Genomic DNA, 17,336 nt, shown 5'->3' with positions numbered 1-17,336 from the left:
TGGTAGTGGTGGTAGTGGTGGTAGTGGTGGTAGTGGTGGTAGTGGTGGTACTGGTGGTAGTGGTGGTACTGGTAGTGGTGGTAGTGGTGGTAGTGGTGGTAGTGGTGGTACTGGTGGTAGTGGTGGTACTGGTAGTGGTGGTAGTGGTGGTAGTGGTGGTACTGGTGGTAGTGGTGGTACTGGTGGTAGTGGTGGTAGTGGTGGTACTGGTGGTAGTGGTGGTAGTGGTGGTAGTGGTGGTAGTGGTGGTACTGGTGGTAGTGGTGGTACTGGTGGTAGTGGTGGTAGTGGTGGTAGTGGTGGTACTGGTGGTAGTGGTGGTACTGGTGGTAGTGGTGGTAGTGGTGGTACTTGTGGTAGTGGTGGTAGTGGTGGTAGTGGTGGTAGTGGTGGTACTGGTGGTAGTGGTGGTACTGGTGGTAGTGGTGGTAGTGGTGGTAGTGGTGGTACTGGTGGTAGTGGTGGTACTGGTGGTAGTGGTGGTAGTGGTGGTACTGGTGGTAGTGGTGGTAGTGGTGGTACTGGTGGTAGTGGTGGTGGTGGTGGTAGTAGTGGTGGTGGTAGTGGTGGTAGTGGTGGTGGTGGTGGTAGTAGTAGTGGTGGTAGTGGTGGTGGTAGTAGTGGTGGTACTGGTGGTAGTGGTGGTAGTGGTGGCAGCCATCTTTCTCGGTCATTATCAAAGATCCTTTGATATCAAAAATCTTTGTCATATATTGCAATACAGTGACAAATCTGCTATTTATTTCAGTAATAATGGTTGAATTACTGACCAAATGTTAGGTAAATAAACAACGTTTCGCTCTCCAGGTAACAGCCTGACAAAGCTCCTGGAGAGCGAAACGTTGCCACAATAGAATGTCACATTAGTTGCATTACTAACATGTAGATCAGTTATGCAAACTCTGTGATCGTATTTGCCTGGACCTCCATCTCATTCTCCAACATTGCAAGCTACTAATGATGTGTTCATTGCAACACGAGAGGCCTAGGGTTATCATTCAATATCCCCCGTGGTTGTTTTGCATATATACCAGTGTTTTGAACGTCAAAGTTCTCAAGGAACATGAAAGCAGGTGTCTCTGGGGCTTCCAGTATGTGGTAACATAATTGAACTAGTTAATGATGCTAAATCAGAATGGTTGTGCTAGTTAATGACGAGATAAATTCTTGCTGGTTCTCCTGCCGAGTCTTCAGCTTCCAGGACAGTCGAGATAAATTCTTGCTGGTTCTCCTGCCGAGTCTTCAGCTTCCAGGGCAGTCGAGATAAATTCTTACTGGTTCTCCTGCCGAGTCTTCAGCTTCCAGGGCAGTCGAGATAAATTCTTGCTGGTTCTTCTGCCGAGTCTTCAGCTTCCAGGGCAGTCGAGATAAATTCTTACTGGTTCTCCTGCCGAGTCTTCAGCTTCCAGGGCAGTCGAGATAAATTCTTGCTGGTTCTCCTGCCGAGTCTTCAGCTTCCAGGACAGTCGAGATAAATTCTTGCTGGTTCTCCTGTCGAGTCTTCAGCTTCCAGGACAGTCGAGATAAATTCTTGCTGGTTCTCCTGCCGAGTCTTCAGCTTCCAGGACAGTCGAGATAAATTCTTGCTGGTTCTCCTGCCGAGTCTTCAGCTTCCAGGACAGTCGAGATAAATTCTTGCTGGTTCTCCTGCCGAGTCTTCAGCTTCCAGGACAGTCGAGATAAATTTTTGCTGGTTCTCCTGCCGAGTCTTCAGCTTCCAGGACAGTCGAGATAAATTCTTGCTGGTTCTCCTGCCGAGTCTTCAGCTTCCAGGACAGTCACAAGGAAGAGTGATCAGTCTGGATACAGTGATGCCTCGGCATCATGGAACACATGGTTTTGATAAGACATGTGCAGCAGTTAGGTATCTTTATCCCTAATAAAGATACCTAACTGTTGCATATGTGTTTTATCAACCTGTAGGTATTTCCATACAGTACTTGCGTCGGACGTAACTTTCCATACAGTACTTGCATCAGACGTAACTTTCCATACAGTACTTGCATCAGACGTAACTTTCCATACAGTACTTGCATCAGACGGTAACTTTCCATACAGTACTTGCGTCGGACGTAACTTTCCATACAGTACTTGCATCAGACGTAACTTTCCATACAGTACTTGCATCAGACGTAACTTTCCATACAGTACTTGCATCAGACGGTAACTTTCCATACAGTACTTGCGTCGGACGTAACTTTCCATACAGTACTTGCATCAGACGTAACTTTCCCTACAGTACTTGCATCAGACGTAACTTTCCATACAGTACTTGCATCAGACGTAATTTTCCATACAGTACTTGCATCAGACGTAATTTTCCATACAGTACTTGCATCAGACGTAACTTTCCATACAGTACTTGCATCAGACGTAACTTTCCATACAGTACTTGCATCAGACGTAATTTTCCATACAGTACTTGCATCAGACGTAACTTTCCATACAGTACTTGCATCAGACGTAACTTTCCATACAGTACTTGCATCAGACGTAACTTTCCATACAGTACTTGCATCAGACGTAACTTTCCATACAGTACTTGCATCAGACGTAACTTTCCATACAGTACTTGCATCAGACGGTAACTTTCCATACAGTACTTGCGTCGGACGTAACTTTCCATACAGTACTTGCATCAGACGTAACTTTCCATACAGTACTTGCATCAGACGTAACTTTCCATACAGTACTTGCATCAGACGTAATTTTCCATACAGTACTTGCATCAGACGCAACTTTCCATACAGTACTTGCATCCGACGTAATTTTCCATACAGTACTTGCATCAGACGTAATTTTCCATACAGTACTTGCATCAGACGTAACTTTCCATACAGTACTTGCATCAGACGTAATTTTCCATACAGTACTTGCATCAGACGTAATTTTCCATACAGTACTTGCATCAGACGTAACTTTCCATACAGTACTTGCATCAGACGTAACTTTCCATACAGTACTTGCATCAGACGTAATTTTCCATACAGTACTTGCATCAGACGTAACTTTCCATACAGTACTTGCATCAGACGTAACTTTCCATACAGTACTTGCATCAGACGTAATTTTCCATACAGTACTTGCATCAGACGTAATTTTCCATACAGTACTTGCATCAGACGTAACTTTCCATACAGTACTTGCATCAGACGTAACTTTCCATACAGTACTTGCATCAGACGTAATTTTCCATACAGTACTAAGAGACACACCCTGCAGCCATGAGGAAGCAGGTTAGACTAGGTAAGGTTCGTCAGGAAACAGGACAAGTGTTTCCTGACGTGGGTAAGTCATATGATGACCCACAGTTGGAGCTTTTCGTCATCCGATCGAGGCCTTCCACAGGGTTACGCAAAACCTACCATCTCCTGCTGAATGAGATTGGACTAGCCCCGTGGAGAAAATTCTCCAGTAAAGGGGGTATCATCTCAGCCCCCTTCAGTCCCTGAGGGGCTCAGCCCTCCCGGAAGAGGGCTAATGGACTCTCATAATTATTATCCACGAGTCCTACAACACGGGTCCCAAATGCTTCAGGCAGGTGCAGGAGTCCAACCACTCCTCACATAGGGTTCCAAACAAGGGCGCTCATCAAAGCGTTGCAAATGCAAACGACCAGGTCCTGAATATACAACATGTTGAAGAAATATACATATGTGCAACAAACCATACCTCGGGTGGGGTTAGAGGCCGCAATCAGAGAGTCTTAAAACTCCAGACCAACGCGTTAGCCACAGGACTTTTAAAATCGCGGGTTCTAACCCCACCCGTGGTATGGTTTGTTTGCAATCGTGTCATTACGATTTCATGAGACATGTGCAACATCTGGGTATATTTAATTTGTAGACGTTTCGCCCTCCGGTGCGTTTATCAGTACAATGAACATTAAAATGGTATAAAATACCGACAGGTTGTTAGGTAAGACACATATGCAACAGTTAGGTATCTTTATTATGAAACGTTTCGCCTACACAGTAGGCTTCTTCAGTCAAGTACAGAAAAGTTGATAGAAGCAGAAGATACTTGAAGACGATGTAATCAGTCCATCACCCTTAAAGTTGCATATGTGTCTTACCTAACTATCAGTACAATACAAAGTTGTAATGTGAAAACCATAGAAGTGATTCAGAGTCTTGAAGACTACGGTGGTCTTCAACAGTTCCAAGACTGGGGGACTGACTACCTCACCTTTTGTGAATGCTTCTACAGTCCTAACATTATGTCCTTGTCACTGGTTGGCGAAACGTCTACAAATAAAGATACCCAGATGTTGCCCATGTATCTTCAACATGGCTGTGATAAACCCTAAACGTTATTTCTCGCTGTTGACAATTGTTTTATTAAGATATTAAACCATTTAAAACAAGGAGTACATACAGTCACAATCTACGTATGATTAACATTGGTGGAAATATTCTTGAGGGACTGATTACCTCAAAATCCTTCTCATCTTCCATCGTTTTTCTCTGTTTTGGACAGAAGAAGCCACTGGCTGGCGAAACGTTTCCACAACGAATATTCCCAATTATTGCAATAAGTGCCTTCAACATTTCGGTTTTCCAAGCCATCTACATTGTATCCTCATTATTGCAGCCATCTACATTGTAGCCTCATTATTGCAGCCATCTACATTGTATCCTCATTATTGCAGCCATCTACATTGTATCCTCATTATTGCAGCCATCTACATTGTAGCCTCATTATTGCAGCCATCTACATTGTAGCCTCATTATTGCAGCCATCTACATTGTATCCTCATTATTGCAGCCATCTACATTGTATCCTCATTATTGCAGCCATCTACATTGTATCCTCATTATTGCAGCCATCTACATTGTATCCTCATTATTGCAGCCATCTACATTGTAGCCTCATTATTGCAGCCATCTACATTGTATCCTCATTATTGAAGCCATCTACATCGTATCCTCATTATTGAAGCCATCTACATTGTATCCTCATTATTGCAGCCATCTACATTGTATCCTCATTATTGAAGCCATCTACATCGTATCCTCATTATTGAAGCCATCTACATTGTATCCTCATTATTGCAGCCATCTACATTGTATCCTCATTATTGAAGCCATCTACATTGTATCCTCATTATTGCAGCCATCTACATTGTATCCTCATTATTGAAGCATCTACATCGTATCCTCATTACTGAAGCCATCTACATTGTATCCTCATTATTGAAGCCATCTACATTGTATCCTCATTATTGAAGCCATCTACATTGTATCCTCATCATCGCTAACAAGCTCTCTACTCCTGGGTTAAACCCTGGCTTTGTTACTACCACTGAAGACACTCCTCTCCGAGCTCTAGCTCCGGGTCATCATATGACTATGACCAGCGTCAGGAAACACTTGTCCTGTTTTCTGACCAATCTTGTTTCTGCCTGGTGCACTGATATATATATATATATATATATATATATATATATATATATATATATATATATATATATATATATATATATATGTATATATATATATATAGTTTAAAAGATGGGGTGGTAGGGGAAGCGGAATATTCAAATGGCTTCAGGAAGAAATCCAAATATTCTTCCTTGAAGCCTTTTTATCCACTTCTCTGAGGCTACGGGTCCCACAATTTACACCAGAGGTGGACCCCATCCTACTATATACCATATAAATGTAATCCTTTCGTTGCTCATATAGAGAGTCCGGCTTTATGTAAGTTATACACTATCACTCTCTCCAGGGTGCGACTCACAGCAGTAGGTGAAAACCCAAGTACCTGTGTACTGCTAGGTGTTAGGAGTGCCTGTATACCGGTAGGTGTTAGCAGTCCCTGTATACCGCTAGGTGTTAGCAGTCCCTGTATACCGCTAGGTGTTAGCAGTCCCTGTATACCGCTAGGTGTTAGGAGTGCCTGTATACCGCTAGGTGTTAGCAGTCCCTGTATACCGCTAGGTGTTACCAGTCCCTGTATACCGCTAGGTGTTACCAGTCCCTGTATACCGCTAGGTGTTAGCAGTCCCTGTATACCGCTAGGTGTTAGCAGTCCCTGTATACCGCTAGGTGTCAGGAAGCATGCGTATTTCTCCTCATGTCCCCAGAGCGTGCCGGAAGATGCAACAATAAAATGAAGACGATACTCCTGAGTTTTGTCATCACCAGCACAACCACCAGCATCTTTCTTCACCTTCTACCTTACCTGCTCCTTTTTCTTCCTCTTCTACCTTCCTCTTTGCATCCTCCTCCCTCCTACTCCTCGTCGTTCCTCCTCCTCCTCCTCTTATTCCTCCAATCTTCCTTCGCAAGATAACACATCTTATCAGTCTTACGTGATAGTACACTAATCTGTGATTCAAGTCTAGCTTCCTTATCACCCCCCGTGAGCCTATCCTGGGTATCTTAAAGTTTAGGCGATTGATACTAGTGATGTTTCTCTCGTATTATCGACGTTTCTCTTGATATTAATGTCACTGTTGATTTTTGTCACTGTTGATATCAGTTTTACTGTTGATATTGTCACTGCTGATATTAAGATCACTGTTGATATTAATGTCACTGTTTATATTGTCACTGTTGATATTGCCACTGTTGATGTTAAGATCACTGTTCATATTAATGTCACTGTTGCTATTAAGGTCACTGTTGATATTAAGGTCACTGTTGATATTAAGGTCACTGTTGATATTAATGTCACTGGTGGTATTAAGGTCACTGTTGATATTAAGGTCACTGTTGATATTAATGTCACTGATGGTATTAAGGTCACTGTTGATATTAAGGTCACTGTTGATATTAGGGTCAATGTTGATATTACTGTTGTTTCTGTTGATATTACTGTTGTTTCTGTTGATATTACTGTTGTTTCTGTTGATATTAATGATGCTTCTGTTATAAATGTCACTGTTGATGCTGATGCCAGTGGTGTACTGTTGATGACTACTCCTGATTCTGAAGATTACCTGTTGGTCCTTGAATACTGTTGGTTCGTGCGTACTGTTAAACCATCAAGGATACTGTTGATTCTAGATGTATACCGTTGACCATAAAAGCATACTGTTAACCATAGAAATATACTGTTGACCTTAGGACACTGTTGATCTTAGATACTGTTAATACTAGAAGAATATTGTTGACACAAGAATACCGTTGACACAAGAATATTGTTGACACAAGAATACTGTTGACACAAGAACACCGTTAACACAAGAATATTGTTGACACAAGAATACTGTTGACACAAGAACACCGTTAACACAAGAATACTGTTGACACAAGAATACCGTTGACACAAGAATACTGTTGACACAAGAACACCGTTAACACAGGAATACTGTTGACACAAGAACACCGTTAACACAAGAATACTGTTGACACAAGAACACCGTTGACACAAGAATACTGTTGACACAAGAACACCGTTAACACAGGAATACTGTTGACACAAGAACACCGTTGACACAAGAACACCGTTGACACAAGAATACCGTTGACACAAGAATACTGTTGACACAAGAATACCGTTGACACAAGAATACTGTTGACACAAGAACACCGTTGACACAAGAACACCGTTAACACAAGAATACTGTTGACACAAGAATACTGTTGACACAAGAACACCGTTAACACAAGAATACTGTTGACACAAGAATAACATTGTCACAAGAATACCGTTGACAAGAATACCGTTGTCACAAGAATACCGTTGTCACAAGAATACCGTTGACAAGAATACCGATGTCACAAGAATACCGTTGTCACAAGAATACCGTTGACAAGAATACCGTTGTCACAAGAATATCGTTGTCACAAGAATACCGTTGACAAGAATACCGTTGTCACAAGAATACCGTTGTCACAAGAATACCGTTGTCAAAAGAACACCGTTGTCACAAGAATACCGTTGACACAAGAATATCGTTGACAAGAATACCGTTGTCACAACAATAACATTGTCACAAGAATACCGTTGACAAGAATACCGTTGTCACAAGAATACCGTTGTCACAAGAATACCGTTGACAAGAATACCGTTGTCACAAGAATACCGTTGTCACAAGAATACCGTTGACAAGAATACCGTTGTCACAAGAATACCGTTGTCACAAGAATACCGTTGACAAGAATACCGTTGTCACAAGAATACCGTTGTCACAAGAATACCGTTGACAAGAATACCGTTGTCACAAGAATATCGTTGTCACAAGAATACCGTTGACAAGAATACCGTTGTCACAAGAATACCGTTGTCACAAGAATACCGTTGTCAAAAGAACACCATTGTCACAAGAATACCGTTGACACAAGAATATCGTTGACAAGAATACCGTTGTCACAACAATAACATTGTCACAAGAATACCGTTGACAAGAATACCGTTGTCACAAGAATACCGTTGTCACAAGAATACCGTTGACAAGAATACCGTTGTCACAAGAATACCGTTGTCACAAGAATACCGTTGACAAGAATACCGTTGTCACAAGAATACCGTTGTCACAAGAATACCGTTGACAAGAATACCGTTGTCACAAGAATACCGTTGTCACAAGAATACCGTTGTCAAAAGAACACCGTTGTCACAAGAATACCGTTGACACAAGAATACCGTTGACAAGAATACCGTTGTCACAAGAATACCGTTGACACAAGAATACCGTTGTCACAAGAATACCGTTGTCACAAGAATACCGTTGACAAGAATACCGTTGTCACAAGAATACCGTTGTCACAAGAATACCGTTGTCAAAAGAACACCGTTGTCACAAGAATACCGTTGACACAAGAATACCGTTGACAAGAATACCGTTGTCACAAGAATACCGTTGTCACAAGAATACCGTTGACAAGAATACCGTTGTCACAAGAATACCGTTGACAAGAATACCGTTGTCACAAGAATACCGTTGTCACAAGAATACCGTTGTCACAAGAATACCGTTGAAAAGAATACCGTTGTCACAAGAATACCGTTGACAAGAATACCGTTGTCACAAGAATACCGTTATCACAAGAATACCGTTGACAAGAATACCGTTGTCACAAGAATAACGTTGTCACAAGAATAGCGTTGACACAAGAATACCGTTGACACAAGAATACCGTTGTCACAAGAATACCGTTGACACAAGAATACCGTTGACACAAGAATACCGTTGACACAAGAATACCATTGACAAGAATACCGTTGTCACAAGAATACCGTTGACAGAATACCGTTAACACAAGAAAACCGTTGACACAAGAATACCGTTGACACAAGAATATCGTTAACACAAGAATACCGTTAACACAAGAATACCGTTAACACAAGAATACCGTTAACACAAGAATACCGTTGACATTTCTGAGGTCAAAATATGTGTAGTGTCGACTAGAGTTAAGTTGAACATTTAAGTTAACAAAGTTATCTATATTGAGAACTTAACCACAAAATCGAGATAAAGTTATCTTTACTGATAACCAGAGTGAATTAAGGCATACCTGTATGCCACACCAAGGCTTGGGCATGGGCACCGCCTGGGTATAGATGCTAGAAAGGAGTAGTACCCCGAGCATCCTTCCCGGGGCATGGGTAGCCATGGGTATGTCAGTGTCTGTACTACACACCACCACGCAACACCTACACCTGACCCTCGTAAGGTCACGCGGCAACTAACTGGAGACAGCATCGGTACGAGGTCGAGATAAATTGTTTGGTTTACGTCTGGCAGCGTTGTCGGACTAATACGCTTTAGTTTTGCGTCTGACAGCGATGTGTCTTCTTTTATCTTGCGTCTGGCAGCGTTGTTGGACTTATACGCTTTCGTTTTGCGTCTGACAGCGATGTTTCTTCTTTTATCTTGCGTCTGACAGCGTTGTTTCTGCTTTTATCTGCGTCTGGCAGCGTTGTTGGACTTATACGCTTTAGTTTTGCGTCTGACAACGATGTTTCTTTTTTTATCTTGCGTCTGACAGCGTTGTTTCTGCTTTTATCTTGCGTCTGGCAACGTTGTTGGACTTACACACCTTAGTTTTGCGTCTGACAGCGATGTTTCTTCTTTTATCTTGCGTCTGACAGCGTTGTTTCTTCTTTTATCTTGCATCTGGCAGCGTTGTTGGACTTATACACTTTAGTTTTACGTCTGACAGCGATGTTTCTCCTTGTATCTTACGTCTTGTAGCATTGTTTCTTCTTTTATCTTGCGTCTGACAGCGATGTTTCTTCTTGTATTTTTCGTCTGAGAGGCGTATACGATTAGTCTTGCGTCTGTCAGTGTTGCTTCTCCTTGTATATGTATATTGCGTCTGGCAGTCTTGCGTCTGGCAGCGTTGTCTCTCCATGAATAAGACACATGCGCAACACCTGGCAGCATTGTTTCTCCATGAATAAGACGCACGTAAAACACTTGGGTATCTTCACATAAAGACCTGAAGATGGAGACAGTAGTGAGGTGCAGTAGGTGAAGGCGTCTCAACATGTGGGTGGGGTCCACTAACAGAAGTCGGGACCATTAGTTGGGCCACAGATTTAGCAACAGAGTTGCAGATGTAGAGAGGTGCAGCAATTGAAGGTATCTTCACACGTGGGTGGGGGACCAACTACTAGAATTTGGGCCTTGATTGAAGAGGGGAGGAAATTTTGAGGTGGTCAGTCCCCCAGCCTCGAAAGAGTTTGGTGAATTTATAAGGCTAAAGGACTGACTGAACGCCTCAAATTTTCTACCTAAATTGTTTCAGGTATATTATTTCTGTTAGTGGGTTTGGGTGTGAGAAAGACTTGCCTAGTACGGGCCAGTAGCCCTGCTGCAGTGCTCCTCCTTTCTTATGTTCTTATGTTGAGAATGCGACTGCAGAAGCCTGCTGCGCAGGCGAGCTGTTTAAACAATAATGATGCCCAGGTGTATACCTGGAGGGTGAATACCTGGAGGTGTATACCTAGAGGTGTATACCTGGAGGGTGTTTACCTGGAGGGTGTATACCTGGAGGGTGTATACCTGGAGGGTGTTTACCTGGAGGGTGTATACCTGGAGGGTGTTTACCTGGAGGGTGTATACCTGGAGGGTGTTTACCTGGAGGGTGTATACCTGGAGGGTGTTTACCTGGAGGGTGTTTACCTGGAGGTGTATACCTGGAGGGTGTTTACCTGGAGGGTGAATACCTGGAGGGTGTTTACCTGGAGGGTGTTTACCTGGAGGGTGAATACCTGGAGGGTGAATACCTGGTGGGTGATACCTGGAGGGTGAATACCTGGAGGGTGTTTACCTGGAGGGTGTTTACCTGGAGGGTGTTTACCTGGAGGGTGAATACCTGGAGGGTGTTTACCTGGAGGGTGTTTACCTGGAGGGTGTATACCTGGAGGGTGTTTACCTGGAGGGTGTTTACCTGGAGGGTGTTTACCTGGAGGGTGTATACCTGGAGGGTGTTTACCTGGAGGGTGTTTACCTGGAGGGTGTTTACCTGGAGGTGTATACCTGGAGGGTGTTTACCTGGAGGGTGTTTACCTGGAGGTGTATACCTGGAGGGTGTTTACCTGGAGGGTGAATACCTGGAGGGTGTTTACCTGGAGGGTGAATACCTGGAGGGTGAATACCTGGAGGGTGATACCTGGAGGGTGAATACCTGGAGGGTGTTTACCTGGAGGGTGTTTACCTGGAGGGTGTTTACCTGGAGGGTGAATACCTGGAGGGTGTTTACCTGGAGGGTGTTTACCTGGAGGGTGTATACCTGGAGGGTGTTTACCTGGAGGGTGTTTACCTGGAGGGTGTTTACCTGGAGGGTGTTTACCTGGAGGGTGTATACCTGGAGGGTGTTTACCTGGAGGGTGTTTACCTGGAGGGTGTTTACCTGGAGGTGTATACCTGGAGGGTGTTTACCTGGAGGGTGAATACCTGGAGGGTGTTTACCTGGAGGGTGTTTACCTGGAGGGTGAATACCTGGAGGATGAATACCTGAAGGGTGAATACCTGGAGGGTGAATACCTGGAGGGTGAATACCTGGAGGGTGTTTACCTGGAGGGTGTTTACCTGGAGGGTGAATACCTGGAGGGTGTTTACCTGGAGGGTGTTTACCTGGAGGGTGTTTACCTGGAGGGTGAATACCTGGAGGTGTATACCTACAGATGTATACCTGGAAATAAATGGTATAAAATACCGACCCGGTGGCCTGGTGGCTAAAGCCCCCGCTTCACACACGGAGGGCCCGGGTTCGATTCCCGGCGGGTGGAAACATTTCGACACGTTTCCTTACACCTGTTGTCCTGTTCACCTAGGAGCAAATAGGTACCTGGGTGTTAGTCGACTGGTGTGGGTGGCATCCTGGGGGTCAAGATTGAGGACCACAATGGAAATAAGTTAGACAGTCCTCGATGACGCACTGACTTTCTTGGGTTATCCTGGGTGGCTAACCCTCCGGGGTTAAAAATCCGAACGAAATCTTATCTTATGCAGTATAATGTGATACTTTATTGACTACGTTTCGCCTACACAGTGGGCTTTTTTCAAGTCACAAACAGATCTGTTTGTGACTTGAAAAAGCCCACTGTGTGGGCAAAACATAGTCAATAAAGGATCACATTATACTGCATATGTGTTTATATTTCCAGATGTATACCTGGAGGTGTATACCTGCGGATGTATATCTGGAGGTATATACCTGCAGATGTATATCTGGAGGTGTATACCTGCAGATGTATATCTGGAGGTATATACCTGGAGGTGTATACCTGCAGATGTATACCTGAAGGTGTATACCTGCAGATGTATATCTGGAGGTATATACCTGCAGATGTATACCTGGAGGTGTATACCTGCAGATGTATACCTGGAGGTGTATACCTGCAGATGTATACCTGGAGGTGTATACCTGGAGGATGTTTCATGGGTTGTGTTCAGTCACTGAAATAAATAATGGAGGGATCTGAATGTCTTCCAAACTGACCTCTTAAGGGGGCAGTTTCGCCCACGAGTGAGCATTAAAAAGTGCCCGATAAAGGCCCATTCCTGAGCGAAACGTTACACCAGTGAAGACTGCACGGCACTGTTTATGTAAAATGTTTGTGTGGTGTAATAGCAGAGAGCAGTGCAGTCTCACGGTGGATGTTGTATAAGTAAAGTGTGTTGTACGACGTGATGATACTGTGTATCTCTCTTACTCTGTATCTCATCCTCATCTCTCTCTCTCTCTCTCTCTCTCTCTCTCTCTCTCTCTCTCTCTCTCTCTCTCTCTCTCTCTCTCTCTCTCTCATTTCTCGTTTTTTGTGAATGTGAAACACACACAGCACGTTAAGAAATTTGAGAAAGTGCAAAGGTTTGCAATATAATTATGTGGGGTGGTAAGGGGCATGTCCTACGAGGAGAGGTTAAAGGAAATCAACCTGGCGACACTGGAGGACAGGAGGGACACTTGTCCTCCAGTGTCGTCATTAATATATATAGACTTCGTCAAGGCTGGTACCCCAAATAGGATGAGGTTGAAATTAGTCTGAGGCTCCAGGACCACGTACGTTCTTGCACCAAGACAACACGCCCAGTACTGCTGAGCACCTGGTGTTTAAGGACTGACTGTCCAGTGGATAGAGGGATGCATACTTTGTTCATTTCTCACAGGGTCGAGCATGAGAACGCAGGATCGAGTCCTGGCCAGCTGCAGGGATATATACATATATATATATATATATATATATATATATATATATATATATATATATATATATATATATATATATATATATATATATATATATATATATATATATATATATATATATATATATATATATATATATATATATATATATATATATATATATATATATATATATATATATATATATATATATAAATTTGGGGTCCACCTCTGGTGTAAATTGTGGGACCCATAGCCTCGGAGAAGTGGATAAAAAGGCTTCAAGGAAGAATATTTGGATTTCTTCCTGAAGCCATTTGAATATTCCACTTCCCCTACCACCCCATCTTTTAAACTATTTTTTTTTACCAATAGGAATATTTTATTACATAATATGGCACAGAAGATTTAAGAGATACATTGTTGATATAAAGGTGGCATATACGGTACATGTTGTTACGTGTGTATCACCGATTATAAGGCGAAAATCTCATCCAGCTCCTCAGAGCTGGGGCGTGTGCCCAAAATGCAGCATGCATTACCCCTTTGAACAGCCGCGCTGAGCCGCTGGAACAGAAAACTAGCTGCCCTGGGATCCCTAGTTACCCTGATGAGTCTTTTTCCCAGCTCCTTAAGGAAATTAGATGCACTCTTTCCCCATGAGCCAAGGGTCTCTGAGCCTATGGGAACAAACATATAATGATGGGCAAGTTCTCCATATTTTCTAGACTTTTGGGACTCCCTAAAGCTGGCAGCTGCCCCTCCTTCTTCCCTGGTGTATTGGAGATAGGTATCAGCCAAGGTAGATGCACATGTATAGTCCCACACCACCTGCTTCCCATCTGTCCAGGCTTGAAGGGTGATACCATCTGGACGCTTCTGGCTGCCATCAGATCTGCATAGTTGGGGTGGCTCCCTTACTGCTGGGCATCCAGCTGTTGTGAGGCTCCTCCTGATAATGTTATTAAACCTCCTCATGTCTTGCAATCTTTCCCTCGGATTTACGGCACACAAGACCATGGTACCCGAATCGGTCTGCTGCTTCACTGCCACAAATACACCTGTGTTCGGCGAGAATAGGGGCGGCAAGTCGAAGGGCAACACCGATGTGGATGGTCTGTGGGTCGAGGCGTGTGCCAAGGCTGGAGTTGGGAACAGCCAACAGAAAGTCCCCAGCATGAGGTGCTCTCACTGCCAGCAGGCGGGCTCTATCCTTCCCTGACACACTCTGAAGCATCGTTGAGGCTATATTTTCCACTATTGGACCATCCCATATATATATATATATATATATATATATATATATATATATATATATATATATATATATATATATATATATATATATATATATATATATATATATGTCGTGCCGAATAGGCAGAACTTACGATCTTGGCTTAAATAGCAACGCTCATCTTGCCATATAGGACAAGTGAAAATTTGTGTATGCAATAATTTCGCCAAAATCATTCTGAATCTAACGAAAAAAATACATTTGACTGTGTTTGTTTAGTATTAAATTACTGTAAACAAATCTAAAATATATTTAGTTGGGTTAGGCTAAAATAAATTGTTCTTGTTATAATAAGGTTAGGTAAGTTTTCTAAGATCCTTTTGGTGCAAAATTAAAAATTTTTACATTAACATTAATGAAAAAAATATATTTTTAAACGTATAAGAGAAAATTTTAGAAAGGACTTAATTTTAAATGAGTTTTTGCTAATTGACCAGTTTTACATATTCGGCACGACATATATATATATATATATATATATATATATATATATATATATATATATATATATATATATATATATATATATATATATATATATATATATATATATATATATATATATATATATATATATATATATATATATATATATATACATATATATATATCATGTGGGGGGTTCGAACATGTGGATAGGGTAAAGTAATACTCACGTAGGCTGGTAGTACGTATAATTATAACGGTAGTATGGAAGAGCCAAACAGCCGTGACCTGCCTCCTTGCTCACTCTCGTCAGACTAACTAACCCCAGTACCCATATGTGAGGGGGGTGTTTGAATACTGCTGTGGTCAGCAACAATATGAATACAGACAGTGATTCACGCAGAGACGGTTGGTAGTGAGTCATCTACTGGTACACTGGTTACTGGTAACTGGTTACTACTACTGAGAGCTCGGCGACGCTAACGTATGTCGTCCCGACATACAACTAATACAAACTAGAGATGGCAGGTATACGGCTTGGGCTGATTCTATACAATGTCAAAGTACACAACAATTGAACATTATAACATACATAAGTAGAACATTGGAATGGAAGCTTACGTAACTGAAACTGTAATGCAATACAAGGTATAATATAGCACAACTCATCGAATGAAACTCAACGTTGGGATTACACAATAGAAGTGATAAAAAAAAAATTTGATCGATCGATCTGTATTCATGTGATCTACGGATTCTGAGGAAGGAATATATACAAAGAAAGAGTGATTAACAGAAAGGCAGATTCGGTGCACTCAAATCTAGACTGTTAACTCTCAGAATTCGGAGAGAACGTGAACACAAAAAAAAATTCTTGAATACTGATAAGTTGATACTGTAATTATTCATCTATACAGGTTATTAACATTTAACCCTAACTCTGCTAGGGTGAGATTGACATATGCAGAATGGGTGTCATCTCTGGGAGGATCAAACTCTGTTGCATTGGCTAACTCATGCTGTATTTGAGGCAAATCTGAATTGGAAGTTACAAATGATACTTGAGGATTTCTCAATACCTGTCGTGTACGTAGGGAATAACGACATTCAGGTTGATCGTCTGACTGAGTATCAGAGGAAGAGAGTACAGGATCAGGAGGATTGTTAGAGTCTGTCACATTAGTCTGGGTTGGAACATCATTATCATCACATACTAACTTCATATGATCTAAATGCGATTCTTTATACTGACCAGTACTAATTTCTCTAACCTTATACTTATTACCAGTGATATGTTCAACTACTCGATAAGGACCAACAAACTTTTGATCAAGCTTTGGCATTGCAAACGTTTTGTTAAAGTTAGTCAGCATAACTCTCGAACCTACTTTGATTTTGGATGGCTTTGCTCGAGTGTTTGCGACTCTTGCAAATTCTGCTGTTGATTTATGAAGTGTTTCACGGATTCTTCTAAAAACACTTTGAGCTAAGCTGGTACGAGTTGCTATGAAATCATCAGGGTTGTAATTTGGTTTCGGATTAGAATATAGCAACTCATAAGGCAAACGTTTATCTACACCGTACAATGCATAATGTGGAGTGTCACCTATAGAAACATTGTAAGCAGAATTTATAGCACACTGGACATCAGGTATAACTTCATCCCAAGTTTCACTGTTGGGATTGATAGTGGCTCTCAAGACATCAAGTACTTTCTTATTGGTTCGTTCCGCTAACCCATTGCTGGCAGGATGATGAGGAACAATGGTGGATTTAGAGATCTTGTACAAGGTGCACAAATTTTCAAGAATTTCATTACAGAATTCACCTCCATTATCTGTTACTAGGGACTTAGGGGTGGTATGCCTGCAGATAATGCGTTCTTTAAATGCTTTAGCTACTGTCTCGGCAGTCTTATCTGCAATAGGAACTAACTCACAATATCTGGTGAAATGGTCTACCATAACACACAGATGTTTGTTGCCTTGGAGGGAACATTGGAAATTAGTTAACAAATCTAG

At 42.1% G+C, this 17,336-nt stretch overlaps 1 protein-coding gene across 2 annotated transcripts in view; it reads right to left on the bottom strand.

Annotated features, from left to right (window-relative positions):
* LOC128698308 (uncharacterized) overlaps positions 1–9,641 on the bottom strand; it is a 152,443-nt gene extending 142,802 nt beyond the window's left edge. For both annotated transcript variants that reach the window (XM_070104493.1, XM_070104494.1), the window contains exon 1: positions 9,471–9,641. In XM_070104493.1, the coding sequence (XP_069960594.1) occupies positions 9,471–9,569 (99 nt within the window). In that variant the 5' untranslated portion in view covers positions 9,570–9,641. The remainder of the gene's footprint in view (positions 1–9,470) is intronic.
* Positions 9,642–17,336: the final 7,695 nt, after the last annotated feature.

The sequence above is a fragment of the Cherax quadricarinatus genome, chromosome 92 (genome assembly GCF_038502225.1).
Source record: "Cherax quadricarinatus isolate ZL_2023a chromosome 92, ASM3850222v1, whole genome shotgun sequence".
NCBI lineage: Eukaryota > Metazoa > Arthropoda > Malacostraca > Decapoda > Parastacidae > Cherax > Cherax quadricarinatus.
This window is presented reverse-complemented; position numbering and strand designations above follow the sequence as displayed.